This window comes from Tachyglossus aculeatus, chromosome 10 (assembly GCF_015852505.1).
Source record: "Tachyglossus aculeatus isolate mTacAcu1 chromosome 10, mTacAcu1.pri, whole genome shotgun sequence".
Classification (NCBI taxonomy): Eukaryota; Metazoa; Chordata; class Mammalia; order Monotremata; family Tachyglossidae; genus Tachyglossus; species Tachyglossus aculeatus.
Window position 1 is genome coordinate 19,370,029 of NC_052075.1, and position 27,477 is coordinate 19,397,505.

General features: G+C 49.8%; 1 protein-coding gene and 2 non-coding genes across 5 annotated transcripts; all 3 read right to left on the minus strand.

The window, feature by feature from the left end:
• Nucleotides 1-809: 809 nt before the first annotated feature.
• Nucleotides 810-27,137, minus strand: PTCD3 (pentatricopeptide repeat domain 3). 3 transcript variants are annotated; one of them, XM_038752819.1, is made up of 24 exons: nucleotides 27,041-27,137; nucleotides 25,047-25,096; nucleotides 24,903-24,942; nucleotides 24,090-24,135; nucleotides 23,381-23,449; nucleotides 22,097-22,201; nucleotides 21,609-21,744; nucleotides 20,679-20,794; nucleotides 19,891-19,964; nucleotides 19,265-19,352; nucleotides 19,021-19,081; nucleotides 18,326-18,408; nucleotides 15,901-16,045; nucleotides 14,281-14,331; nucleotides 12,207-12,296; nucleotides 11,779-11,807; nucleotides 9,609-9,715; nucleotides 7,504-7,582; nucleotides 7,312-7,402; nucleotides 6,112-6,197; nucleotides 5,270-5,418; nucleotides 3,418-3,459; nucleotides 3,057-3,215; nucleotides 810-1,453 (listed from the first exon to the last, which is right to left on the minus strand). In XM_038752819.1, exons 1-24 carry the CDS (start codon nucleotides 27,130-27,132, stop codon nucleotides 1,393-1,395), a joined length of 2,049 nt encoding a protein of 682 aa, XP_038608747.1. In that variant the 5' UTR covers nucleotides 27,133-27,137; the 3' UTR covers nucleotides 810-1,392. The 3 variants fall into 3 exon arrangements, with proteins under 3 accessions (XP_038608747.1, XP_038608749.1, XP_038608748.1); XM_038752821.1 differs by lacking the exon at nucleotides 27,041-27,137 and adding an exon at nucleotides 25,863-25,998; XM_038752820.1 differs by lacking the exon at nucleotides 810-1,453 and having other exon boundaries at nucleotides 3,053-3,215.
• On the minus strand, nucleotides 3,953-4,088 carry LOC119933922. The gene has a single exon (XR_005452788.1). It is a non-coding gene; the product is annotated as a small nucleolar RNA SNORD94 (small nucleolar RNA).
• On the minus strand, nucleotides 18,507-18,647 carry LOC119933923. The gene has a single exon (XR_005452790.1). It is a non-coding gene; the product is annotated as a small nucleolar RNA SNORD94 (small nucleolar RNA).
• Nucleotides 27,138-27,477: the final 340 nt, after the last annotated feature.

Below are 27,477 nucleotides of genomic sequence, written 5' to 3' on the forward strand. Positions count from 1 at the left end.
TGGCCCGCTATTTGGTAAAGTACCTACTTAGGCTGGGCCGGGCTGGACGTAGTCCAGTCACTCTCGGTCCTTAAAACAGACGGGATTAAAAGCGCGTCGCTCTGTGCCAGGCGCTCCGCAGGGCACTGGGGTAGATCGATCAATCGTATTTATTGCACGCTTACTGTGTGCAGAGCACTGTACTAAGCGCTTGGGAAGCACAAGTTGGCAACGTACAGATAGAAGGTAAGTGGTTCGGACCCAATCCTCAACATTAGGGCTCGCGGTCTTTATCCCCATTTTATAGATGAGGGAACTGGGGCACGGAGAAGTGAAGCGACTCGGCCGAGGTCACAGAGCAGGCAAGTGGCAGAGCGGGGTTTAAAACCCAGGTCAGTCCGTGGTGCTGACTATGTGCAGAGCACTGTATTGAGCACCTGGGAGCGGACGATAAAGTCCCGCTTACTCCCAGGCTCCCACTCTATCCATTAAACTGCCCTGCTGCTATGTACAGGGGCAGATTGGGGAACTAATTCTCTTACGCTTTATGCTGCATCGCCATACAAAGTTGGTCGCTGTAGCCGGGGGTTTAGACATCGTGCTTTTCTCTAAAGTCTTTGAGCAGAGCAAATAAATAGTAAGACACGTGTCTTATTACGTGTCACCTGTGAAGTAGAAAGGGAGGAAAATTGCTTTTTACAGACAAACTCACTTCTGCAAAGCGCTTAAAAAAGAAAGCAAACTTGGATTTTGTTTTTAGGGAGTCTGCCGACGTTCTGATGAAATCTCACATGCCTTTAACTTAAACGTACTGTACAAATGCTTCAAAATCAGTAGGGGTAAATAATTTTAATTTTCCTTAGAGTGGCATATTTTTGAAGTGGTTAGAGAGTGAAAATATTTCAAGTAGGAGGTGCTTATAAGTTGCGTTCTCCGGTTCATTACTACTAGAGCTTAAGCCGCTGAGTTTTGTGTCCTCTGCCCTGCTCAGCCTCTCAATTTCACGTGGAGCATTAAACGCAGGTGACTTAGTGCCTCTCACACGATAAAGAAGTCCGGAGCAAGCTCGGTTGTGGTAAAATGGAAGACCCTTCTTCCTTCCTCATTTTGTAGCGCCTCACCCGAACCCGATCCTATTTCAGAAAAAAGAACGTGTCTCCCGCCCCGCACCTGAGGCATCCGCGACCAAGGGCGGAGGGGTGGTTTTTACAGAACGACACCGGACCTCTCGTTTATCAGGTCCCGTGCGAAATACACTCACGGACACTTTTCCACGACTCGGAGGAGGGCTCAAAAGGCCCCAGGAGATTCAGCGGCGGAGCTGCCCTTCGAGTTAAGAGTAAAAAATGCCCGCCTGCTGCGTTGCAACGAAACGTAGAGGCCGGCCATGAGGAGGTCCAGCAGGCCAAGCCGTCACTCTTCATCGCTGTCGCTGTCACTGTCGGAGTCTGCTCTCAAGCCTTCCAGGATCTTTCTGCAAGGTAAACGAATTCAAAATTTCAACCAGGGGACAGGGTGCGTGGCCAGGAGTCGGGGCCGGGGATTTAAGCCTGGCTCGGCCATTTTATTTTTTTTAAATGGCATCTGGTAAGTGCTTACTCTGCGCCAGGTTCCGTTCTAAACCCTGGGGTAGATCCAAGGTCATCAGGTTGGACACACAGCTCACAGCCTTAATCCCCATTTTATAGATGAGGTAACGGGTCCAGAAAAGTGAAAAGGATTGCCCAAGGTCACGTGGCAGACAAGTGGCGGAGCCGGGACCGGAATCCAGGCCGGTGCTCTACCCCCAGCCCACGCTGCTTCTTTGCCTGATGTGTGACCTTGGGCGAGTCGCTTAAGTCATTCATTCATTCAGTCGTATTTATTGAGCGCTTACTGTGTGCACAGCACTGTACTAAGCGCTTGGGAAGTACAAGTTGGCAACATATAGAGACGGTCCCTACCCAACAGCGGGTTCACAGTCTAGAAGGGGGAGTTGCCTTTTTCTTCCTACAGGGTCAATTTTTTTTTTTTCTTAAATCATCATCATCAATCGTATTTATTGAGCGCTTACTATGTGCAGAGCACTGTACTAAGCTCTTGGGAAGTACAAATTGGCAACATATAGAGACAGTCCCTACCCAACAGTGGGCTCACAGTCTAAAAGGGGGAGACAGAGAACAAAACCAAACATACTAACAAAATAAAATAAATAGAATAGATATGTACAGAGTTAAAAATATGCACAAACATATATACATATATACAGGTGCTGTGGGGAAGGGAAGGAGGTAAGATGGGGGGGATGGAGAGGGGGACGAGGGGGAGAGGAAGGAAGGGGCTCAGTCTGGGAAGGCCTCCTGGAGGAAGCCAGAATGAAGCCAGAATTCCCCCACAGTTCCTGGAAAATAAATCCTGATTTAAGTCCTCCGTGCTGCCTTCTCCTCCCCGGGGATTCAAGACCCTTCTCCCTCCTGCTTAGACTGGGAGCTCCAGGCGGGACAGTGTCTGGGCTCTACCCAATTATCTTGGGCCCATCCCAGTTTAGCACATCATAAGCACTTTTTCGATAACACTATCACTTAAATCTTAATGATTTCCTGAGGCGGCCGGGGCCTCTCTCATTCAAACCAACCGGCTGCTTTTAGTTGCGGTCCATTCAGAGCATGCCCATCTAAGACTGGCCGTCGCGAGGGACTAGAAAAAGCAACAGATGGTTTTAATTTCAGCCGATGAAGTGACCCAGCACCGCACGGACCCTAGTGCCAGGGCAGACGGCTTTCCAAACGTATTGGATGCCCTGCATCTCGTCGGGGCGGGGGAAAGAGGGAATTCTGGAGATCTGAGCGGATTTCTGGGAAGACGAGAGTCTGGCCCGGTCACTCGCTTGGCTTCCCTTCCTTGCTAAGCCCCATCTCTGTGGCTTGACTCTAGACTGTGCGCTCACGGTGGGCAGGGAATACGTCTGCCGTTATACCGACCTTCCTCGGAACGGCGCTCGGCCCACAGCAGACGCTCGATAAAAACGACTGAACGAAAGGCGGCCGGCGGCTCTCTAACAACCCACTTTGTGAATGAGGGGAACCCGGCCCGCTTACTTCTGGTCTTCGGAGAGCGGGAAGTCCGACAGCACCCTCCGGGCGAGCGCCTCGTGAGCGGGTAACATGAGGGCACTGGCCAGCCGCACAACTTCCACGGCTTGACTTGTGTTGTCGTGCTCCTTCGCGCTGTCCAAGAACTCATTCAGCAGTTCGCTTCTGCAAATGAACGGCCGACGGGAAGGTCCGTCTCCCCAGACCACCCGCCCCTTGCCCCCGCCAGATTTTCCGTAGAGCGCCAAGCAGCCCAGGATGTCTTCCTTCGGCTCCCGTCGGACCGCCGACTGAGTAGGGGCGGCGAGAGGACCCCACTGACCCAAACGGAGGCCGCTGGGCCGGCCCGATCCCTTGAAGGGCTTACCTGGGAATTCTGTTTTGTTTCTTGAACAGCCCCAACGTTTTCCTACGGGAGAAAAGGGAATCGGTAGAGCCACGTCCCCCGTTTCGCTGTTTTTTCCCACCGTCCGTGTGGCGAAGAGCTGGAACCGTAACCGTCCCTGCCGGCCTGGGGCTCGGGGGGAGGAAATCCACGAGAGCCCCGCCGGGAAGGGATGTGAAGACGGGGGAGGAAGGGAGTCGCTGCTCTCCGTTTGGCGCTTTTCCAGAATCAGACTCCCCGAGGGCAGGAACCACGACCTGAACTGGTCTTGCTGACAGCTCCCAGGCCTAGGCTCGGGTGCACGGGGGAGGCTGAAACTTTAATAATAACAGTAACGATTTTGGGATTTAAGCGTTCTGTACCGTACCAGCAAATCGGGTTGGACACACCCGTCCCACAAGGGGCTTACAGTCTTAACCCCCATTTTCCAGGCGAGGGAACTGAGGCCCGGAGAAGTGAAGCGACAGGGGCACACGGCAGAAAAGTGGCGGAGTGAGGGGCAGAGCCAGGCCACTTCCAGGCTCAGATTTAGGCACCAGTCTCATGTAAGTGCTCTCCTCCATCCCACCACATGCAGGACGCAGAGAGACACCTACACTCAGCTCCCATGCTGCAGCTGAGGTCCGTACCCCTGCGCCAATCATCACAGCCACCGTGGGGGCCCCTGGGGGTCCGCACGCTACTGACCCACCACTGCGTTGGTTTCTGTTTTCTTTTTTATAAACGGCACTTCTTCAGCGCTTTCTATATTGCCAGGCACCGGTTTGCAGCACTGGGGCAGATATAAGTTGCCCAGATTATTAATAATAATAATGACGATGGCGTTTGTTAAGCGCTTACTATGTGCCAAGCACTGTTGTAAGCGCTGGGGTAGATACAAGGTAATCAGGTTGTCCCACTCGGGACTCGCCGTCTTCATCCCCGTTTTACAGATGAGGTAACTGAGGCCCAGAGAGGTTAAGTGGCTTGCCCAGGGACGCACGGGAGACAAGAGGCAGGGTCGGGATTAGAACCCACGTCCTCTGACTCCCAAGCCCGGGCTCTTTCCATTAAGCCACGTTGCACAATCCCGGGGCCGCGGTCTTAAATCCCCATTTTAGAGATGACGGAACCGAGGCCCAGAGAGATGAAGTGACCCACCCAAGGTCACACAGCAGACAGGTGGCGGAACCGGGATGAGAACCCAGATGCCGCTAACCTCCAGGCCCGTGCTCTATCCACTAGGCCATTGTGCTTACGCATAATAAGAACAAATATTATAAAAAACAATTAAAATAATAATAATGATGGCATTTGTTAGGCACTTACTATGTGCAAAGCACTGTTCTAAGCGCTGGGGAGGATACAAAGTGATCAGGTTGTCCCACGGCGGGCTCACAGTCTTAATCCCCATTTTACAGAGGAGGTAGCTGGCAGAGAGAAGTTACTTAAGAGAAGCAGCGTGGCTCAGTGGAAAGAGCCTGGGCTTTGGAGTCGGAGGTCATGGGTTCGAATCCCAGCTCCACCACTTGTCAGCTGTGTGACTTTGGGTAAGTCACTTCACTTCTCTGGGCCTCAGTTCCCTCCCCTGTAAAAATGGGGATTAAAATTGTGTGAGCCCCCCGTGGGACAACCTGATCGCCTTGTAACCTCCCCAGCGCTTAGAACAGTGCTTTGCACACAGTAAGCACTTAATACGATCATTATTATTATTAAGTGACTTGCCCAAAGTCACACAGCAGAGCCGGGATTTGAACCCACGACCTCTGACTCCCATCCGTGCCGGCCGGCCAGCCCCTGGCTCAACCGCGCCAGCCGGAGCGCTCCAATGTTGAATTTTCTGCCCGACACGTACCAGGCTTCCTGGGTCCTTCCGGCCCTTAGGAAGAGGATGGCGATGTTGGCCAGGGATGTGGCCGTCCAGTCGGAAGGCCCCCGCCCTCCGTCTTGGTTTTCGTGGGTAGACTTGACGTCGGCAGCGCAGTCGGCGAACACAGCCTGCAGCTGGAAAGACAGGCGGGACACGGGCCCAGGAGCGGCATGGGGGGCCTGGGACTCGGAAGGTCACGGCTCCTAACCTTTTAGACCGCGAGCCCACTGTTGGGTAGGGACCGTCTCTATATGTTGCCAACTTGGACTTCCCAAGCGCTTAGTCCGGTGCTCTGCACGCAGTAAGCGCTCAATAAATACGATTGATTGATTCTAACCCCGGCTCTGCCACCTCGGGCGGGCGTCATGTGGAGCGCGGAGCCGCGTTCATTGCCCGCTTTGAAAGCAGCGTGGCCCAAGGGATGGGTCGTTCGATCCCGGGCCCGGGAGTCCGAGGGACCTGGGTTCTAATCCCAGCCCTGCCCCGCGTCTGCTGCGTGACCTCGGGCAAGTCGCGTCAATTCTCTGGGCTTCCGTCAACTCGCCCGTTAAAGGGGGATTGAGACCGTGAGAGCCCCGCGGGGGACAGGGACTCCGTCCAACCTGATGATCTTGTATCTATCCCAGCGCTTACGACGGTGCTCCATCATCAATCGTATTTATTGAGCGCTTACTGTGTGCAGAGCACTGTACTATGCTTGGCACATAGCAGGCGCTTAGCGAATACCACGGCTGTCGTTATTATTCTTTCGACTGGAGAAGGGTCTAAGAGGGCAGAGAAGGGGTCCCGGCCCGCCGACCCCCAGGGACCGAGGCCGCGTGGTTTACCTCTGGGGAGTGTTTATCTCTCGCCATTAGCTCCAGGATCTCTTCCTTCACTTCGGCTCGCCCAGAGACGCCGAACCCTTTGCTATCTGAAAAGCAACGGGGCAGAGGGAGATGGAGGGGACCGGGAGGGAGATCCGAGACCGCCTGGTGAGGACGGGGCCTCGCCGACTCAGCTAGGCCTCCGCTTCCGTCGGCTCCCCGTGCCGTCCAAAGTCCTGGGCGGGGAATGTGTCTGCTAATTCTGCTGTACCGTCCTCTCCCGAGCGCTTAGTATGGTGCTCTGCGCGTAGTAAGCGCTCAGTAAATACCACCCGTCAAAGCCACGGAGGATTTCTGGGGTGCAAAGAGGGAGGAGAACAGTGAATGGGCCCCACCATCTCTGTTATGGCATACTCTCCCAAGCGCTTAGTACAGCACACGGCACAGAGCTCTCAATAAATAGGATGGATTGATTAATAATAATAGTGGCATTTATTAAGCCCTTACTATGTGCAAAGCCCTGTTCTAAGCGCTGGGGAGGTTACAAGGTGATCGGGTTGTCCCACGGGGGGCTCACAGTCTTCACCCCCCATTTTACAGGTGAGGGAACTGAGGCCCAGAGAAGTGAAGCGACTTGCCCCAAGTCACACAGCTGACAAGTGGCGGAGCCGGGATTCGAACCCATGAACTCTGACTCCAAAGCCCGGGCTCTTTCCACTGAGCCACGCTGCTTGGGGGATTCCCACCCCAAGCGGGACCCCGGCTAGATCCAGCTGAGGTCTACACCCCCCGCTGTTGCTCAGCCCGGCGGCTAAGGGAGTGGAAAGGCTTGTCCCCGAACCGCGCCCCAGACGGGAATGCCACCCTAAACGGAGGGTCACCCAGCCGCTGGGAAAACCGTCTTGGGGAACGGATGGAAAATTGAGGTGAGCGGCATGGCCTGGGACTCGGAGGACCCGAGTTCTACTCCCTGCGCCGCCACTTGCCTGCTGCCACCTTGGGCCGCTCGCTTCACTGTTCTGGGTCTCAGAAAATGGGGATTAAGACTGTGAACCCCACGTGAGACAGGGACCGGGTCCAACCCGATTTACTTGGGTCCACCCCAGCGCTTAATACAGGGGCGGGCCCGTAGTAAGCACTTGCTTGCCCAGTAATGCAATTATCATCCTCACGGAGGGAAAATGGGAAGCCCCGAACGGGCCGCCGGGAGCTCCGGCTCACCTTTCCAGATCTGAGGGATCATGTCTAGTCGGCTCCCCATATCCAGGGCCTGGAGGAGATTCACGATGGCTTGGGCGTGAGGGAAGTAGACCTGGTGGAGACACGGGGGCGAAGCTCGAGCGGCTCGGTCCGCGGGGGGAACGTCCGTCCGTCCGTCCGTCCGTCCGTCCCGCCCGGCACGGAATGCCTCACCGAAGGGATCAGCTCCTTGTACCACTTCAAGGTCACGTCCAGTTGCTCCATCAGGCACAGGAGGCCAAAGAACTTGCCGCTGCGGGGGGGTAGGAGCACATCGACACCGTTCTTTTTCGGTTTGAACGATACCTGGGAAGTGCCTTCTCTCTGCTAGACACTACTATGGGCTGGGGGCGGCGGCGGGGGAAGCCCATCGACGCCTTTCTTTTTTTTATTTATTTTAAATGGTATTTTTGAAGCGCTTACTCCATGCCGGGAACCGTACTAAGGGCTTGGGTACTTTGGATGCTACGAGTCTACTCCGACCGTCCTTTTTCTTAATGGCATCTGTTAAGTGCTTACTCTGTGCCAGGCACTGTATGAAGCGCTGGGGTAGATAGTGGATAATTAGGTTATATTGTATCTACCCCAGCGCTTAGTACAGTGCCTGGCCCGGAGGAAGCGCTTAACACCATTGGGAAAATAAAATAATTCGCCTGGATCTCTGGGGAGGGTCGTGGTGTGTGGGAGGAAAATAGAGGGAGATAAACTGCAGCAGACAGAAGGCCCAAGGGAGCTTCAGGGAGGACGGGCAAGGGGGACCCGTGAGATCCTCTAGATTGTAAGCTTACTGTGGGCAGGGAATAATAAGAATAATAATAAGGATGGTATTTGTTAAGCACTATGGGCCAAGCACTGTTCTAAGTGCTGGGGTACATACCAGGTTAGGATGGATGCAGTCCCTGTCCCACAAGGGCTCCCAGTCTTAATCCCCATTTTCTGGATGTTTGTATATGTTTGTACATATTTCCCCCCTCGTCCCCCTCTCCATCCCCCCATCTTACCTCCTTCCCTTCCCCACAGCACCTGTATATATGTTTGTACATATTTATTACTCTATTTATTTATTTATTTTACTTGTACATATCTATCCTATTTATTTTGTTAGTATGTTTGGTTTTGTTCTCTGTCTCCCCCTTTTAGACTGTGAGCCCACTGTTGGGTAGGGACTGTCTCTAGATGTTGCCAATTTGTACTTCCCAAGCGCTTAGTACAGTGCTCTGCACATAGCGCTCAATAAATACAATTGATGATGATGATTTATTACTCTATTTATTTATTTTACTTGTACCTATCTACTCTATTTTATTTTGTTAGTATGTTTGGTTTTGTTCTCTGTCTCCCCCTTTTAGACTGTGAGCCCACTGGTGGGTAGGGACTGTCTCTATATGTTGCCAATTTGTACTTCCCAAGCGCTTAGCACAGTGCTCTGCACATAGTAAGCGCTCAATACGATTGATGATGATGATTTATTACTCTATTTATTTATTTATTTTACTTGTACCTATCTATTCTATTTATTTTATTTTGTTAGTATGTTTGGTTTTGTTCTCTGTCTCTCACTTTTAGACTGTGAGCCCACTGTTGGGTAGGGACTGTCTCTATATGTTGCCAGCTTGGACTTCCCAAGCGCTTAGTACAGTGCTCTGCACACAGTTAGCGCTCAATAAATACGACTGATTGATTGATTGGATGAGGGAACTGAGGCCCAGAGAACTGAAGTGACTTGTCCAAGGTCACACGGCAGGCCAGTGACGGTGCCAGGACTAGAACCCAGATCCTTCTGCGTCCCAGGCCCGTGCTCAATCCACTAGTAATGTCTGCCTACGGTTATACTGTACTCTCCCGAGCGCTTAGTACAGTGCTCTGCAACTACTGAGCTGAACTGAATATGACAACAGACCCTCTGCCTGCTTCGCGAACCGTCGTCCGGTTGCCTTTCTTTAGACTGCCAGTTCCCCCGAGGGACAGGGGCCGCGTCTACTTCCCAAATTGGGTCTTCTCTCTCGGGGCGCTCATTACAGTGCTCCGCACCTAGTAAGCGGTTGAGAAACACCGTCCCCGTCGGCATCGCCCGCGACGACTGAGTCGCGGTGGCCCGACGGCGGGCTGTTAGTTGAGCGCGGTTTTGGGGGGCGGACTCCGACGGGCCCGCCGTCGTTTGGACTGAGCGCGTACTGCGTGCGGGGCTCTGTACTGAGCGCTTGGGAGAGCCCGCCGCAACGCCAGACACCCGGGACGCGTTTCCCGCCCACGACGAGTGAGGCTGGCGCCCGACTTACTAATAGAAGACCCGCTGACTGTCGCCGCCGATGAATTTCCAGTTGTCCCCCGTCTGCAGCAGGTCGTGTACTTGATAGGCGAGTTCCAGATCCTTCAGGGAAGAGCACTGCAAGGCGCCGCGTGACAAAACGTGGCCCGGGGGCCCCGGCGGTTCAAAAGCTGCCTTCAGCCCTACGGACCGCGCGGACGACCCTTCTCCAAGGGGAGCTGCCGAAAAGCCCCCCAGTACGGTGCTCTGCACGCGGTAAGTGCTCCGCGTTTAAGTGGCCGATCAATCAGTCGATTAATCATAATCGCTCAGCGCGTACTGTGTGCGGGGCACGGGCCTGGGATGCTTTTCGGCATTTGGTATGTGCTCTGCACAGAGTAAGCGCTCAATAAATACGACTGATGATGATGATTTGGTGGACCAGTTCCCTTACCGTCTAGAGGAGCGGTGATTGGCATAAATCAAGAAAAAGAAATTCCATGTAAACTGACATTTACCTATACGGAAATATTCTGAGTGGAAGCCAAAAGGTTCCCCCCACCCCCGGGGTGACCTGCGAATAAAATACTCGGAATACTTGTTTTTAGACTGTGAGCCCACTGTTGGGGAGGGACTGTCTCTATATGTTGCCAACTTGTACTTCCCAAGCGCTTAGTACAGTGCTGTGCACGCAGTAAGTGCTCCGCATTTAAGTGGCCGATCAGTCAGTCGATTAATCATAATCACTCAGTGCGTACTGTGTGCGGGGCATGGGCCCGAGATGCTCTTCGGCATTTTGTAGACCAGTTTCCTTACCATCTAGAGGAGCAGTGATTGCCATAAATCAAGAAAAAGAAATTCCATGTAAAGTGACTTTTACCTATATGGAAATATTCTGAGTGGAAACCAAAAGGTTCCCCCCAACCCCGGGGTGACCTGCGAATAAAACACTCGGAATACTTGTTTTTAGACTGTGAGCCCACTGTTGGGTAGGGACTGTCTCTATATAATAATAATAATTGGCATTTGTTAAGCGCTCACTATGTGCAAAGCACTGTTCTAAGCGCTGGGGAGGTTACAAGGCGATCAGGTTGTCCCACGTGGGGCTCACAGTCTTAATCCCCATTTTACAGATGAGGGAACTGAGGCCCAGTGAAGCTAAGTGACTTTCCCAAGATCACACGGCAGACATGTGGCGGAGCGGAATTCGAACCCATGACCTCTGACTCCAAAGCCCAGGCTCTTTCCACTGAGCCACGCTGCTTCTCTGTGTTGCCAACTTGTACTTCCCAAGCGCTTAGTACAGTGCTCTGCACACAGTAAGCGCTCAATAAATACGACTGATTGAATACAATAATAATAGTGGTATTTACTAAATGTTTACTGTGTGCCAAGCAATGTAGACAGCACTGGGGTAGATAGAATATATCCCTGTCCCACATGGAGCTCGCCACCTTCGAAGGAGGAAAAATGGGTATTTTTAAGCCTTCCTTTTACAGATGAGGAAACTGAGGCTCAGAGAGGCTAAGTGACTTGCCCAAGGTCACACAGCAACCGGTCTTGAAAGGAGAGGGATGCGGGGGACAGGAATGGCTCAGGGAAGAATGTCCCCAAGGGCAAGAAACCCCTTTGCTACTGGAATAGGATGTGGAGGAGAGTCCTGATGTAGGAGGGAAAGGAAGACGGCTTCTAGATCGATTCAGAGCACGGGCCTGCAAGTCAGAAGGACCTGGATTCTAATCCCGCCTCTGCCACTTGTCCGCTGCGTGGCCCTGGGCAAATCACTTCGCCTCTCTGGGCCTCAGCTGCCTCATCTGTAAAATGGGGATTAGGGCTGCGAGCCCCGCATGGGACAGGAATTGTGTCCAACCTAATTATCTTGTATCTTCCCCAGCACTTAGAATGGTGCTTGACACATAGTAAGCGCTTCACAGATACTACTACTATTACTATTGTTATTATTATTATTTAGGGCAAAACCACCCAGTTTGGGACTGTGGAAGAAAAATCCTGCCGTGGCGACGGGAAAGGGGGGAGAGAAATCCATCAATCCATCGATGGTATTTCTGGAGCGCTTACTATATGCAGAGCACTGGACTGAGCGCTTGGAGAGGAATCGGAGGGATAGAGGTGCAAGTCAAGCCGGTCTGGAGTTCAAGAGGTTTTCAAGAGGAAAACCACGAGGGAAAAATGACACTTACCACCCTCATTGCAGCCTGAAAGAATTTATCTGAAAGAAAGTTACGAGAGTTTTGGATTATTCCAGATGAAACGGAGTTGTCTAAATCAGCATGATTAAGAGATGGAGATCAATCATATTTACTTAGCACCGCGCTAAATGTGAGTATCTTAAGAGGATGGCTGTGGTTTGGACGACTTCAAGGTCACACAGCAGACAAGGGGCGGAGCCGGGATTAGAACCCAGGTCCTTCTGTCTCCCAGGCTGCTTCTCCACCTGTGTCCTGTTCTCATAATCTAAATTGAGGGACTGTCATCGTCTAGTGGCTCTTATTTGCAGAACGGGGTGGTAAATCCTTTGGATGAGGTCTGCGCTCTTCGCGCATTCTGGGGAATGAGCGACAGATTTTTCCTCCTAGAAATGAAGATGACCAACGACTACAGAACGTACCGTCATCTAGATCCCGCGGAAAAAATCTCTTTCCTTGTATCTCATTCATTATTTCGTAGATCAGCGGGGCCGGTCCTCTGGTAGATGGAACTGCAAGATCACAAAGTGAATATGGAATTGAACACGGTTGGGGAGGGAGCTATATTCTACAGACTCAGTGCCACAGCACCATAAATACAGCGAAACCAAAACGCCAAAACACAAACACGCCGAAAATCTGCTCCTCCCGCCCTCAAAGTTCCCTCGCCCTCCCTCCTCAGATATGACAGACAATTATTCTTCCCCTTCTTCAAAGCCTTATTGAAGGCCCATCCCCTCCAAGAGCCTTCCCTGACTAAGCCCTCCTTTCCTCTTCTCCCACTCCCTTCTGCGTCACACTGACTTGCTCCCTTTGTTCATCCCCCCGCCCCCAGCACTTTTACACGTGTCTAATTTATATTAATGTTTCCCTCTAGACTGTATGCTTCGTGTGGGCAGGGAACATGTCTGTTTATTGCTGTATTGTACTCCCAAGCGCTTAGTACAGTGCTCTGCAGACAGTAAGTACCCGATAAATACGACTGAATGAATGAGTCTTGGATACAGGCAAACGTCTGCATGTGTATTGTACTCCCAAGCACTTAGTACAGTGCTCTGCAGACAGTAAGTACCTGATAAATACGACCGAATGAGTCTTGGATGCAGGCAAACGTCTGCATGTGTATTGTACTCCCAAGCACTTAGTACAGTGCTCTGCAGACAGTAAGTACCCGATAAATACGACTGAATGAATGAGTCTTGGATACAGGCAAATGTCTGCATGTTCTTAACCAAGTGACATAATAATGATGATACTGATGGTATTTGTTAAACACTTACTACGTGCCAGGCACTGTACTAAGCGCTGGGGTGGATACAAGCAAACCAAAGTGGACACAGTCCCTGTCCCAAGTGGGGCTGCCCGAAGGAAAGGGGAAGCCTAATAAGTCTAGGTGCGACCCACGTGCGTTTTCTTGACTGTCTGATGATTTTTAAAATGCATTTGTCAATCTGTCTTCTCCCTTTGACAGTCTTCATTACAATCTAATAAGGGCGGCAGTGTGGCCGAGTGGAAAGAGCATGGGCTTGGAGGTCAGGGGGCACGCATCGATTCTAACTCCGGCTTTTGCTACTTGCCCTTGGGAAAGTCACTTCATTTCCCTTTACCTCCATTTTCTCATCTATAAAATAAGGATTAAGTCCCTCTTGTCCTATGTGTGTGTCTGTCCTGATGATCTTGTATCTACCTCCCACTCAGTATACCGCTTGGCACATTGTAAGCACATCAGAAACACACAATTATCACCATCATCATCTAAAGGACAGAACGGACACCGTGAAACAAGTTCTCATCGATGGCGACGGGAGTCTACACGGGGCAGATCTAAACTCACCCTCCAGCGTAACAAAGTCTGTGTTCTTAGAAAGAGAGGGAGATACACCCCAGCGCTTAGTACAGTGCCTGGCACATAGTAAGCACTTAAAAACCATATACATATAACAGTTCGGTGATGGCTTCCCGGCCAGCTCCAAAACACTCGGTAAAATCTGCTCCTTTTTATCACCCCTTCCTCCTCACACAACACTAATGTACACGTCCCTAATTTATTTATTTATATGAAAGTCCGTCTCCCCTTCTAGACTCGTCGCGGGCAGGGAACGTGGCTACCGATTCCGTTTTATCGTACCCTCCCAAGCGCTCAGTACAGTGTTCTGCACACAGTAAGCGCTCGATAAATACGATGCAATGAGAGTGAAAATCCTATGCAATGAACACTTCATTTCTGGTCTAGTTTTGCTTGGATCACCTTTTGAGTCCTTGGGTGATTATACTCAAATTAATGGAGAAGGTAATCCTCAAATCACCCACAGACAGAGGGCTTGGATCGTGTGTCTGTCCTCAGGACCACTTTCTTCATTCCAACAGGAGCTGAGGCAAACGGGATGAAGATGGAATACTCTTCTGGAAGAAAACTCACCCAGCTTTTCCAGCCCATTTTAGAGATTCCATAAACCTTCTACAAAATAGAACGACCCACCCAAGGTACTTCCTTACCGTGTTTATAAAAGATCTCAAGGAGATGGTAGTATGTGGCCAGTGAAGGTTCTGAAACAGACACGAGATATATTTTAAAAACTTAAAAACAAAGTAATGACAATTTACACCCCCATGTACACTTTTCCTTTTTTTTGTCCTGTTAGTACATAAATATGATTGGCCTGTGCACTGTCACAAAGCCATAGTTCTTATGAAAAAAAAAGCTTTATTTCCATTCCCTTAACTTGTAAACTCGTTGTGGGCAGGGAAATGTTGAAAAAAAAAGCCTTATTTCCATTCCCTTAACTTGTAAACTCGTTGTGGGCAGGGAAATTATGAAAAAAAAAAAAAGCCTTATTTCCATTCCCTTAACTTGTAAGCTCGTTGTGGGCAGGGAATGTGTCTGTTCCCAAGTCCTTAGTATAGTGTTTTGCACAGTTAGAGCTCAATAAATATGACTGACTGAATGAATAAGGACTATGTTAACCACCTGATTACGCTTACCTTGTAAAGCGGCTAATGAAGCAACACTATTAATTCTGATTCTAGACTTTCTCTAGAAATTTCAAGCTAATATTACGCAAGGAAAAAACTCAAGTGCAATCCCACCCCATTATCATGTAGTCCACCCTTCCTGTGGACACACTTGGAGGCACCTGAATACAGAAATGGTATTTAATGGCTCTGTGAGCTCTCATTTTAGACAGTAAAACCATTGTCCTGCGCTGAGAATGCTCTTGATTTTTCAGTTTTAATCGTGGTTACGTGTCTGGTATCACTGACAGTTATCACAGAACATTATGTAACGAGATGCTACGACGAATGTGAGGCCAGTGGTTTAAAAACAAACCTAAGCAATGTTTCAACACGCCATAAATCCAAACTTAAGAATCAATCACTCACTGTAGGGTATTTATTAAACGCTTTCGATGTGCAGAACACTGAACCGGGCGCTCAGGAGAGCACCACACAGAATGGATGGGACCTTTTCTTATTGCTGCACATCAGCTCACGAATGGAGTTCTTTATGATCCATAAACCTGTCACCATGAAACTATGATCTCGCTAATTGTGACAGCCCAATTCAGTGCCTAGATGTTCATTCTTTCCTTCAGTAGTATTTATTAAGCGCTTACTGTGTGCCAAGGACTGTACTGAGCCCTTGGGAGAGTACAACAAACAGACACATTCCCTGCCCACAATGAGCTCACAGTCTAGTGGGGGAGACGGACATTAATATACATTAATGTATAAAAACAAAACAACAAAAAAACCCATCCTCACCAAAAACCACCCACCCAAATTGATGTCAGTAACGGAATACCAAAACTATTTCTTTTGTGCAAGACCCACGGGCCTTTTAAGCTATCGTATATAGTTGCTAAGAGAATGTCACGAAATACCAGCAATCTAGAACAGTGTTTGGCTTTTAGTGGAGTGCTCAATAACGCCGGTGATTAAGTAACTGCTTAATTCCCATAATTCAGGCCATTCCTCTTTAGGGTAATGTGGCCGTTTGGAAAAAAGATCCAGAGCAGCTTGTGGCCTTAACAAAAACCTTCCAGCTCAGCATTTCCTCAACGGGAAGAGGGGCCCATATGGTGTATGAGAGGGGGAAGTGAGTGAGCTTGCTCTCACCTATGTTGACGGCTTTCATTTCATTCAGAGTCTGTAAGGCAGGGATCCTGCCAGCCACGCCAAGTTTCTTCAGGGTCTTCAGGACGGTGTTAAAAGTCTGCAGGTTAGGCTTCAACCCCTGGGCAGCCATCTGCTTCAAAAGATCCTAGAACATCCAAACCGGGACGATCGGTTCAGATGGATGACCTGAACGGGCCGAGGCGACGACCCTGAATCCCACGATGCCCGGGAGGGCCGGGCTTTCTCTGCCGGTTGGGCCCAGGCGGCCCCGAGTTTACCAACCGATCGGGTTTTGGGAAACAAGCACTCAGGGAAGCTGGTGTTTCCTCTGAGGTAACTGAGGCACAGAGAAGTGAGTGACAGGCACAAGGTCACACAGCAGACAAGTGGCAGAGCCGGGATTAGAACCCACGTCTTTCTGATTCCCGGGCCCTATCCTTAAGACGGTGCTGCTTCTCAGGAATGGGTCTGTTCCTTTGAACAGGCCGGTGTTTTTTAGTTATCTCCTAGATACCCACCATACCCGGGGACTGTCATCAATCGTATTTATTGAGCGCTTACTGTGTGCAGAGCACTGTACTAAGCGCTTGGGAAGTCCAAGTTGGCAGCATATGGAGACAGTCCCTACCCAACAGTGGGCTCACAGTCTAAAAGGGGGAGACAGAGAACAAAACCAAACATACTAACAAAATAAAATAAATAGAATAGATATGTACAAGTAAAATAGAGTAATGACTATGTACAAACATATATAAGACACAAGAAGACACAAGACACAAGCCACTTGTCAGCCGTGTGGCTTTGGGCAAGTCACTTGACTTCTCTGTGCCTCAGTTCCCTCATCTGTAAAATGGGGATTAAGACCGTGAGCCCCACGTGGGACAACCCGATCACTCTGTAACCTCCCCAGTGCTTAGAGCAGTGCTTGGCACATAGTAAGCGCTTTATAAATGTCATAAAATAAGAGAAAGAACCGTAGAGCCCCCCACCTATACTGTAAACTCGTTGTGGGCAGGGAATGTCTGTTATTTTGTTATTACTGTACTCTTCCAAGCGCTTAGTACAATGGTAAACACTCAATTAATATGATTAACTAACCAGACACGTGATTCAAGCTCAGTCGCATCCCCGCATCTTTCAGGTATCTTAAAAATTTCACCTGGGGACAGTTAACGTGTCCCTCAACGGCGCTTAACTTCAATATCTTGGGCCAGGAGGTGAGTCGAACCCTGGTTCTAGTAACGACGATGATAACCATCACGACGGTGGTATCTGCTAAGTGCTCACTATATGTCGAGCCCTCTCCTGAGCACCGTCATCGGGTCCCAAATGGGCCTTCCGATCTGAGGAGGGAGAGCGGGTACTGACTCCCTGCTCTGCAGAGAAGTCAAGGAACTTGTCCAGGTTCGCGCAGCGGACGAGTGGCGGATTCGGGATTAGAACCTGCGTCCTCTGACTCGGTCAGTCGGATTTACTGAGCACCTACTGTGTGCAGAGCGCAGTCCTAAGAGCTTGGAAGAGCACCACAGAACAATGCAACAGACACATTCCCTGCCCATAAGGTGCTCTTTCCGCTAGGCCACACTGCTTCTAGCCAGATTTCCAGCCGAAAACAGCTGCCAGGACAGGGTTGGGGTGGAGTCCCTCTGCTTCCTGTGGCAGAAATCAACGATCGTATGTACTGAGCACTGCAGAGCGCTGTACTAAGCGCTTGGGAGAGTCCAATGTGACCATAAACGGACACATTCCCTGCCCACAATGAGCTTACAGTCTAGAGCAAATCCAAGCAGCAGGGAGGCCTGGCCCTAGGAGGGGGAATGCAGCAGATACAGGCCGTCGAAGGGAAGGATTACTTTGGGTCTCCTCCACCTTGCCCCTCCAATCCGCAGGGAAAGGAGCCAGTGATGTCTGCCCTGCACCTTCCTAAAGAGCAGTAAGAGAAGCAGCATGGCCTAGTACAAAGAGATCGGGCCTGGGAGACAGAAGACCTGGGTTCTAATCCGGCTCTGCCACCGGTCTGCTGTGCGGCCTTGGGCAAGTCGCTTCACTTCTGGGTGTCTCAGTTCCCTCATCTGTAAAATGGGGATTAAGACTGGGAGCCCCATGTGGGACAGGGACTGCGCCCGACCCGATTTGCTTGTATTCCTTCATTTATTCATTCAATCATATTACTTACCCCAGGGATTAGTAACAATGCCTGGCGCATAGTAAGCGCTTAACAAATACCGCTACGAGAAACCAAAACCACCACCACCAAAAAAAAGAACAACTCGGCAGGGGACGGAGTTCTTTTTCCCATCACTCACCCAGCGCCACTCAACAAAACCAGGACCAGGAATGACAATTCACCTCTTGCATTTTCCCCTGCGTACACCGCTATCTACTCTAGGTTGCCGTTTGGTGAAACAGGGGCTTCTTTCCTTACCACCATAAGAGCCCACTTTTCCTCATGGAGATCTTTCATTGCCGCAGCCGCTTCAATCAACGCATTGAAGGTGTGCACGTCGGCTACAGAAGCAAAAATAAACAAACACAAAGAACTGAGCTCTGCACGGAGAAGCGGGTGGGGGACGTAGAGGATGGAGAGGGGTCTCCCTCAGTGTCCAGTGGCTCAGTTCCCGGCGAAACTCTCATGTGAACGTGCTCCCCGGGGCCAACCACACGTCCGCCCGAGGGAAGGCGCGGCTCACATTCAGCTCCCATGATCCAGCTGAGGTCCGTACCCCTGCGCCAATCATCATCGCCACCGACGACGGGCAGGAGCCCTGCCACGTGGGCCCGACCGACCGAACGTTTTATTTTTTACCGGGATCGGTTAAGCGCTTGCTTTGTGCCCCGCGCCGCTCTGAGCGCTGGGGAAGATACAAGTTAATCGGATTGGACACAGTCCCCGCGCCACGTGGGGCTAGCAGTCGTAATCGCCATCATCCCGAAGGGACTCAGAGAAGTCAAGTGACTTGCCTGAGGTCACACAGCTGACAAGTGGCGGGGCCGGGATTGGAACCCAGATCCTCCTGACCCTCAGGCCCGGCCTCTAGCCACTAGGCCACGCTGCTTCTCTTGTTCCCAATAGGGAACGAAATCCACCTGCCCACGTCGATATTTAAAAAGAACGCTCACCTCTCAGCCGGTTGTTCAACAGGTCTGTGTACACGCTGAACGCCTTCTTGTTAGCTCTGTACTGGAAGAGGGCAATAAGACCCAATCGCCGTGTTAGAAGGTACCATGGCGACGCCACCCACAGATGGATGAGTCAATCAATCAATCAATCATATTTATTGAGCGCTTACTATGTGCAGAGCACTGTACTAAGAGCTTGGGAAGTACAAATTGGCAACATCCCGATCCCGAAGCCCGGGTTTACCTTCACCATCCCGCGGATCAGCGTGCAGTAGGAATGGGCATTTTTCTCTGGCATTAGGTTAAAGATCCTTTCTGCGTTGTTGTTGGCTCTAGATCCCCAGAGAAAAACAAACGGGAAGAGGAAAAAACGGTGTGAGAAGACGCAGGATTTTGAATGAACTATCGCCAAGCTCCCTAACCTTCCGTTTGTCTGATCCACCTCTCGAGAGGGTAAAAGGTTGATTCCAGTGAACCCAAGTTCAGTGCCTTATGAAGATGGTCATCCTTGTCACTTAGCCCACGCTCTACCGCTTGTGCAGCCCAAATTTTGACATTTCACCGCATGCAGGGACATTTTCCACTTCGGAGGCAAGCGATTCTCTGTCGATCCGCATGACCAGAGCTGTCGAAAATCCAGCCTCTTGGTGAGAGAAAATTACAATCCCTGGTTTTTTTTTTTTTTTGTCTAAAATTTAGAATCCTTGTGGGAATGTCTGAAAAAATGGAACGGCCAAAGTGGCAGTTCTCAATTTTGAGATGATCAGTATGACGAATTCCAGATTTCCCAAATGCCTTCTATTTAGCACTTCACATGTGTTTGCACCTCTTGTGCAATCATATATTGACGTTAACAATACCACCAAATACCTCCAATTCTTTCCAAACTGACCAACGCCTTTCCGCCTAGATGTAGTCTCATTTTCCTCTTCTGGGTCTTCCTCCTGAGGTAATTGTAACCAGAAATGAGGCAGTTAATTAAACGTCAAATGGTCACCGCTTGTTAAATACAACAGGGAATCTGTGAGTCTGAAAGATAACCTCAGCGAAAAAGGCTTCAAAACCGAAGAGAAGGGAAGCCATTTCCTCTGAAATGCTGCAGCAAAGTCCTAGGGGACAAGCGATCAGCTCCGTAACCTGGCAGTCAACCAGTCGATGGCATTTATTGAGCGCCTACTGTGTGCAGAACACTGTACTAAGCACTTGAAAGACCACAATGCAACAGAGTTGGTAGACACGTTCTACTGACTGTTCACCCACTCGTCCACTGAAGTGATTATGGCACAAATGATTGGGTTAAAATACTTTGCAGAAACTCTGAATCTTCAAAGCAACTGCTACAAGGTAGATGAAGGGGAGACAGAATTATCTTTATAGGTTTATTATGTGATATAGTCATACAAACACTCACGGATGTGTGCGTATAGATTCTGAAGCACACAGCGGCGGAGCCAATCTTGTGCTCTTTTCACTAAAATTAAGCCCCTTTCTTTCACCGGAAAACTACAGTCCCAGAGAGGTTCCTAAGAAAGACACTGCTAAAACAGGGCAACCAGTCCCAGGATCCTATGACTATAAGCAGCCATTCTGGCATTCAAGCTCCAAACGATCCCAAAAGTCGCTAAAAGCTCTGGGGAAAGGGGGAATTTGATAAATACCATTTCTCCCAATTCTTCCCTTTGCCGAGGCTGATCTTCCCTGGGGGGCTCTTGGTCGCCGTAGAAGCACAATAAATCCAAAAGTTGGTTTGCTGTTTCCAATGACACGGGGGATCCTATGAGGAAAAGAGACACCAAGATGAACTTTGGAATGTATGAAAGTCAAGGCGTTTCTGGTTAAAACGACTCCATAACCTCACTTTAAACCTGCCCTTCACACTTTTGTAAGCTTCCTTGTCAGAACACTACGATGGAGGAAGGCGGGTCATCGTGAAAGGCCACTTTGCGGAGGGTCTGCTTAAGTGCCGTGGAGAAGCAGTGTGGCCTGGTGGCAAGAACACAGGCCCGGGAGTCAAAGGACCTCAGTTCTAATCCCAGCTCTGCCACAAGTCTGCTATGTGAACTTGGGCGAGTCATTTCACTTCTCTGTGCCTCAGTGGCCTCATCTGTAAAATGGGGATTAAGACGGCGAGCCCCGTGCGGGACAGGGACTGTGTCTAACCTGATGGTCCCGTATCTACCCCAGCACTTAGTTTGGTGCCTGGCACACAGTAAGTCTCCTGTCTCTTCCCACTCCAGTCCATACTTCACACTGCTGCCTGGATAATTTTTCTCCAAAAATGTTCAGTCCGTGTTTCCCCACTCCTCAAGGACCTCAAGTGGTTGCCCAACCACCTCTGGATCAGACAAAAACTCATCACCATTGGCTTTAAATCAGTCCATCACCTTGCCCCCACTCCCCACCACCTCACCTTGTTTCTCTCCTTCTACAACCCAGCCGGCATACTTCGGTCCTCTGCCGCTAACCTTCTCACTGCCCCTCCATCTCGCCTGCCTCGCGATCTGCAAAATCCCCCCGGGTCTGCAAAGACCCCCAAATCCCCCTTTTCCCAGCCGCTTCCAAGTGGCTTTGCTTCTTCCTCGGACTACCTGCTTGTAGGAGCTGGTCAAACATGTCCACCGAAGCTTTCACTTTGCGAAGCTGGACGCGCTCCTGCAGGGCCGCCTCGCTTATTTCCTCGATCTGAGGCTCGACGTGAGGTCCAAAGTACTCGGGCATCAGGCACTGAAAAAACACAAAAGCTTCTCAGTCATTGGCCAGAGGTAGCTTGGGGAAACATGGCCAACTGACATACAAAACGATCCAAACCGCTCCTTATCGCTCCCCATACTCAGCCCCCCTCCGAAACAAACAGCACAGATTGGGCAAAGCGGAATGCTCAAAACCTTCAGAGAGCTCATCTTCTGCATCTTTAAACACGCCGTCAAGCCCAGGACCCTTCTTCACCCAGAGATCCACAACAAACATGAACTTTCGCACCGCTAATACGCTAAATTAGCTAACATTTAACATTTTTAACATTTTTCATTTAACATTTTTCTGCAGGCCAGAACGTAGAGAGACCACCTAGGCTTACCGGAATATGAGGATCAGCTATGTCCTTTTCAAAGAATTTTGGGTATGTTCTGATAACGTATTGTGCTGCTTTCTCCCCAGACTCCTTGGCCAACAAAAACAAGCGCTATACAGGTTCCGTGCGGGGGTGGTGGTGAGGGAAGAGAGAGAAAAAGGCAAGAGACACATTGAGACATGAGTCATTATATTTGTATTAAAGGGGACAGCAGGGAGGAAATAAGAACCCAATTTCGGCACCCATTCTGGCCCAAAGAGAAAATGCCACAACTTGACCCGTTCCAGAATGCAAATGATTTAAAGGCTCTCCGGGCCTGCTGAAGCCATCATCAAACACCGCAACTCAGAAAGTTCACTTTTCCTTCTTCTCACCCTTCACTGCACTAGGAGATCTTAGAACAGCACGGCACTCTCTAGGCCGTAAGCTCGCTGTGGGCAGGGAACGTGTCTGCTAATTCTGTTGTGCTGTACTCCCCCTCGAGCGTTTGGGACTGTGCTCTGCACAGTCTAAGTGCTCCATAAATGCCATTGATTAAATACTGTTCTCATCTGAAGACGGTTCTGGGTTGACCAGGTGGCCTGATGTTGGACCAGGGGCAAATCACTTTGCCGCTCTGTAAAATAGGCACTTGAGACCTGTCCTTCCTCCCCTTTGGACTGTGAGCCCCACAGACGGGAACTATGCCCAATCAATCAAAGGCATTTATTGAGCGCTTACTATGTGCAGAGCACTGTACTAAGCACTCAGGAGAGTACACTATAACAAGAGTTGGCAACATGTTTCTTGCCTTCAAGGAGTCCAAACCGATTAACTTGAACCTATCCCAGGGTCAGACAGTGCTTGGCAAAGAATAAGCACCCAGACCCCATTTATTATGATGATTACTGTTGGAAAATAGGAAGAGATTTTTAGCAGAGAAGAAGCTGAGACTGTTTACAAACCATTCAGCCAAGTCGCCAACTACCTTCTCCATTCCTAAACCACATTACCGTAGATTCACACACTCCATAATAATCACACGGAGTTATTATCCCTTAGACTATGGTATTTTATCTACTGATCCTATTGTACTTGCTCCAAGTGCAAAGTGCTACGCAATAGACACTCTGCTGACTGCTTGACCCACACGTTCCTTAAATCGGAGGCAGGCCAACCAAAAGGTCCATTTAAAGTTCTAAAAGTGCCAGGTAAATCACGACCAAAATTACGCTCTTCTGATACAAATGGACATCATTCCCAGGAGGATCAGTTAAGCCTTTCGAAAACAGTGGGAAAGGAGCTACTCACAGATTCACTAGAGGATGTAGGGATGAGGAAAGGGTCATCTTGAAATGCATAATGGGCGGCTGTAGGATCCTGTGGAAAACAATAGCTAAGTCACGGAAGGAGGCAGGTCTGAATATTATTTGTACCAAATAATATTTCCATTATTAGCCCTTATTCTAGGGTTGGGGAACTGGGACAACTGCTAGCATGTGGGTCCAAGCCCCATAGCGAGAAGATTTTCCCAGTCCTTTCCGTCTCGGCAGAGTACATTTCAATCTAAGCCTAGGCCAAACTGAACTGCAAAAGAACGAACACCCTTTACCCCTTAGATTCTGGGGAAAAAAAAAACCCCGAAACGCTAAGTTTTTAAAAACAGATGTGATTCTTGCATCTGAAGAACAATAGACTGAAACCCGTTACCCTTCTGCAGATTCTGAAAAAAACCAAAACACTAAGGTTTTAAAAATAGATGTGATTCTTGCTTCAGTAGTTATAATTTGTGGGCACAACTCTGACCATTTTCTCTGCTTCACTCCGCCTATGACCCAGTTTTTGAGGAACCAAACCAATGCCAGGTGCTTAATACAATAAATTACGTGGCAGAATGTTGCTGCTGTATAACATAATAATAGCCCGGTGGGGAGGCGAGCATATACAGAATGAACAGGACAAGGAAGATAACAGAGATCCGAAATAAATGTCTCAGATACGGAAACCTCAAGTCACTTACCCTGTTCACGGTGGACGCCAAGGCTTGGAGAACTGCTAATTTATCCCTGAACAGAAGAAACTTAAATGAATATAGAATTTTTCCACTCTTATGAGCATCCCGCCCCATAATAAGGGAAAGAGATAGCAACACAACCGGCTTCCCTTCATCGGCATCTCAAAGATCAGCACCGAGTAACCAATCGCTTGAGTGTCTACACTGAATACTGGGTGGCTTGCAGACTGTACACTCCTTGCGGTCAGGGACCCCATCTACGAGCTCTCCTCTATGGCACTTTCTCAAGTGCTTAGTACAGAGCTCTGCACATAGTAGGTGCTCAATAAATGCCGCTGATTGTTTGAAATGAGATGTGCTTCTGTAAGGCATATGTCAGGCAAAATGAAGCCCATTATCAAAGTACATATTTGGAACAGACACTTAGGCATCCCTTAACAGGATTCCATATGCAGCAATGTCCACGCTGTAGGAAAGTTGGTCGACCAGCGGCTTTTCCGCCAAATCCTCGGCCAAAAGGTCAATTCTAGGGAAACTCCGGAGTGTACGGCCCCATTCCCGAGTGATTCTGAGGGAGGCCGTGGGGCGCCGGGAGTAGGAAGCAGTGTGGTCTAGTGGATAGAGCATGGGGATCGGAGGAACTGGCTTCTAATCCCAGCCCTGCCATTTGTTACCTCAGGCAAGGCACTTCATCCTCCGGACCTCAATTACATCATCTGTACAGTGCAGACTCTAATCGTGAGCCCAAAGTGGGTCAGGAATTGTGTCCCACCTGACACCCTCTTTTCCACCCCCTCAAAACCCACTGAAACAACTCACCACGTTTTCCTTTTTGGAATGACAATCTCCTCTTCGGTACCTGGAGGGACAGAATTTAATACCGTAAGCCAAGTTCTCCCGATAAAGGGAAATTCCACGACGCTTTAAAAACCAATTTTGGTCAACACCGTTAAACGGCTGTACCTGTGGGACCTGTCGTTGCCCTTGGGAGGGATGCAGCTCCAGAATAAAGCCTAAAAACCCAAACGTGACTGTAAATGCTTGAGGTACAGTATTTGAAAGACATGGCTGGTAAAATGTTTTATCTCCCCAACTGCCCCTTCGGTATTTACATAGTTTCAACCCTCTGTAGCATTAATATACCCATTTTACGCAACCCATTACTTAAGCACTAATCACGCACATCCTCCTATTATTCTTCCTAGGTGTACTTTATTTCTGTCTCTCCCTTTGGATTACAAACTTCTTGAGGGCAGGGATCTTGCCTACTAATTCTATTGCAGTCTTCCAAGTGTTTAGTATATGCTGTGCACACAGTAGACCAAGAAACTCTTTGACTGATAAAATGGGTCCATGTAAGGTGCATTTAGGACTGTTCAGCAATTGCCTTCATTTTGGGTGGGTAATCGCATCGGAGAAGTCAACCAACAGAAAAGTGGAGAGTTGCTTCCTGACATTATCAATCAATCAATCAATCGTATTTATTGAGCGCTGACTGTGTGCAGAGCACTGTACTAAACGCTTGGGAAGTACAAGTTGGCACCATATAGAGACAGTCCCTACACAACAGTGGGCTCACAGTCTAAAAATGTACTATAATAATCTATGTATTGGGTGATCCTACCCAGGGAGAGGGAACAGAAGGAAGACTCTAAACTGAAAGCTCGTGGTGGGCGGGGAACTTGTCTACCAACTGCTATATTGTACTCTCCCAAGCGCTCAGTACAGTGCCCTGCATACAGTAAGCGCTTAGTTAAAATTGAAAGAAGGAAAAGTCACCTTTCAGGCAGGAGAGATACCATGTGGTGAAATGGTGTCCTCAATCCCAATGGCCGGCCCCAGTGCGTGTTTCGAATTCTACAGCGTGGCTCAGTGGAAAGAGCCCGGGCTTTGGAGTCAGAGGTCACGGGTTCAAATCCTGACTCCGCCAATTGCCAGCTGTGTGACTTTGGGCAAGTCACTTCACTTCTCTGGGCCTCAGCTCCCTCATCTGTAAAATGGGGATTAAGACTGTGAGCCCCCCGTGGGACAACCTGAAAGCCTTGTAACCTCCCCAGCGCTTAGAACAGTGCTTTGCACATAGTAAGCGCTTACTAAATGCCATTATTATTATGAGGTCACTGAAGCACGGAGAAGTGAAGTGACTCTCCCGAAGTCACGCAGCTGATAACTGGCGGAGCCGGGATTTGAACTCATGACCTCTGACTCCAAAGCCCGGGCTCTTTTCCACTGAGCCACGCCTAGACAGTGACTGGCACATGGTAAGCACTTTATAATAATAATGGCATTTATTAAGCGCTTACTATTGCAAAGCACTGTTCTAAGCGCTGGGGAGGTTACAGTGATGATGATGATAATGGCATTTATTAAGCGCTTACTATGTGCAAAGCACTGTTCTAAGCGCTAGGGAGGTTACAAGGTGATCAGGTTGTCCCACGTGGGGCTCACAGTCAACCCCCATTTTACAGACGAAGGAACTGAGGCCCAGAGAAGTGACTTGCCCAAGGTCCCACAGCAGGCAATGGGCGGAGCCAGGATTTGAACCCGTGACCTCTGACTCCAAAGCCCGGGCTCTTTCCACTGAGCCACGCCTAGCGAGTGACTGGCACATGGCACTTATTTTTAATTATGATGGTACTTGTTAAGCGCTCAGTACGTGCAAAGCACTGTTCTAAGCGCTGGGGGGATACAAGGCGATCAGGTTGCCCCACGTGGGGCTCACCGTCTTCATCCCCATTTTCCAGATGAGGGAACTGAGGCCCAGAGAAAAGAAGTGGCTTGCTCAAAGTCACCCAGCTGACTAGTGGCGGGGCCGGGATTTGAACCCATGACCTCTGACTCCAAAGCCCCAGCTCTTTCCAGTGAGGCACCAGGCTTAACAAATACAAATGCTTGACAAATTAGGCGATTAACAAATGCCATCATCATTATTATTATCGGTCCTGGAGCCCTTCTACCTTCGGACAGCTGGTCCTCGGGGCGGGCAGGCCCTCCTTCCTGTGAGCAGCAGCTTCAGGCAAGGACAACGACTTGACATCACCGACGCCATGATGGGCGCCCGCGCGAGGCAGGCCGGGAAACGCCACCCCCTCTCTCTCCTCATGGGCAGGCCCAAGGAAACCGGACGAGTCCATCTACGCAACGGGGGGAAGGGGCACGTTCTCCAGCTTTTTCTAGCATTACAAAGGGCCAGACCGGGGCCTAAATTATTGTCTCTTATATAAATTAATGCTGTTAATTAATTAATTAATTATTCTAATTAATTTTTTTAAAAGGGACGAGGTCGGGGGTGAGGTTGGACTATCGTCGTCCCCCTCCTTGAAAGTGGTACGGTCCGAGGCGGGCTCGCGCTCCGCCCCGCGCAGGCGCAGAGCGGGGTCGCGCAGGCGCAGAA

Bases quoted from the DNA above. Each gene is read 5' to 3' on its own strand.
- PTCD3 (XM_038752819.1), bottom strand. From the start codon at position 27,132: ATGGCGTCGGTGATGTCAAGTCGTTGTCCTTGCCTGAAGCTGCTGCTC. The intron at 19,965-20,678 runs GTATTTATCAAA...CAATTACCTCAG, and splicing joins GGGAAGAATTGGGAGAAATG to GAGGAAGACCCAGAAGAGGA. The intron at 14,332-15,900 runs GTGAGAGCAAGC...TGTCTGTTTCAG, and splicing joins AATGAAAGCCGTCAACATAG to AACCTTCACTGGCCACATAC.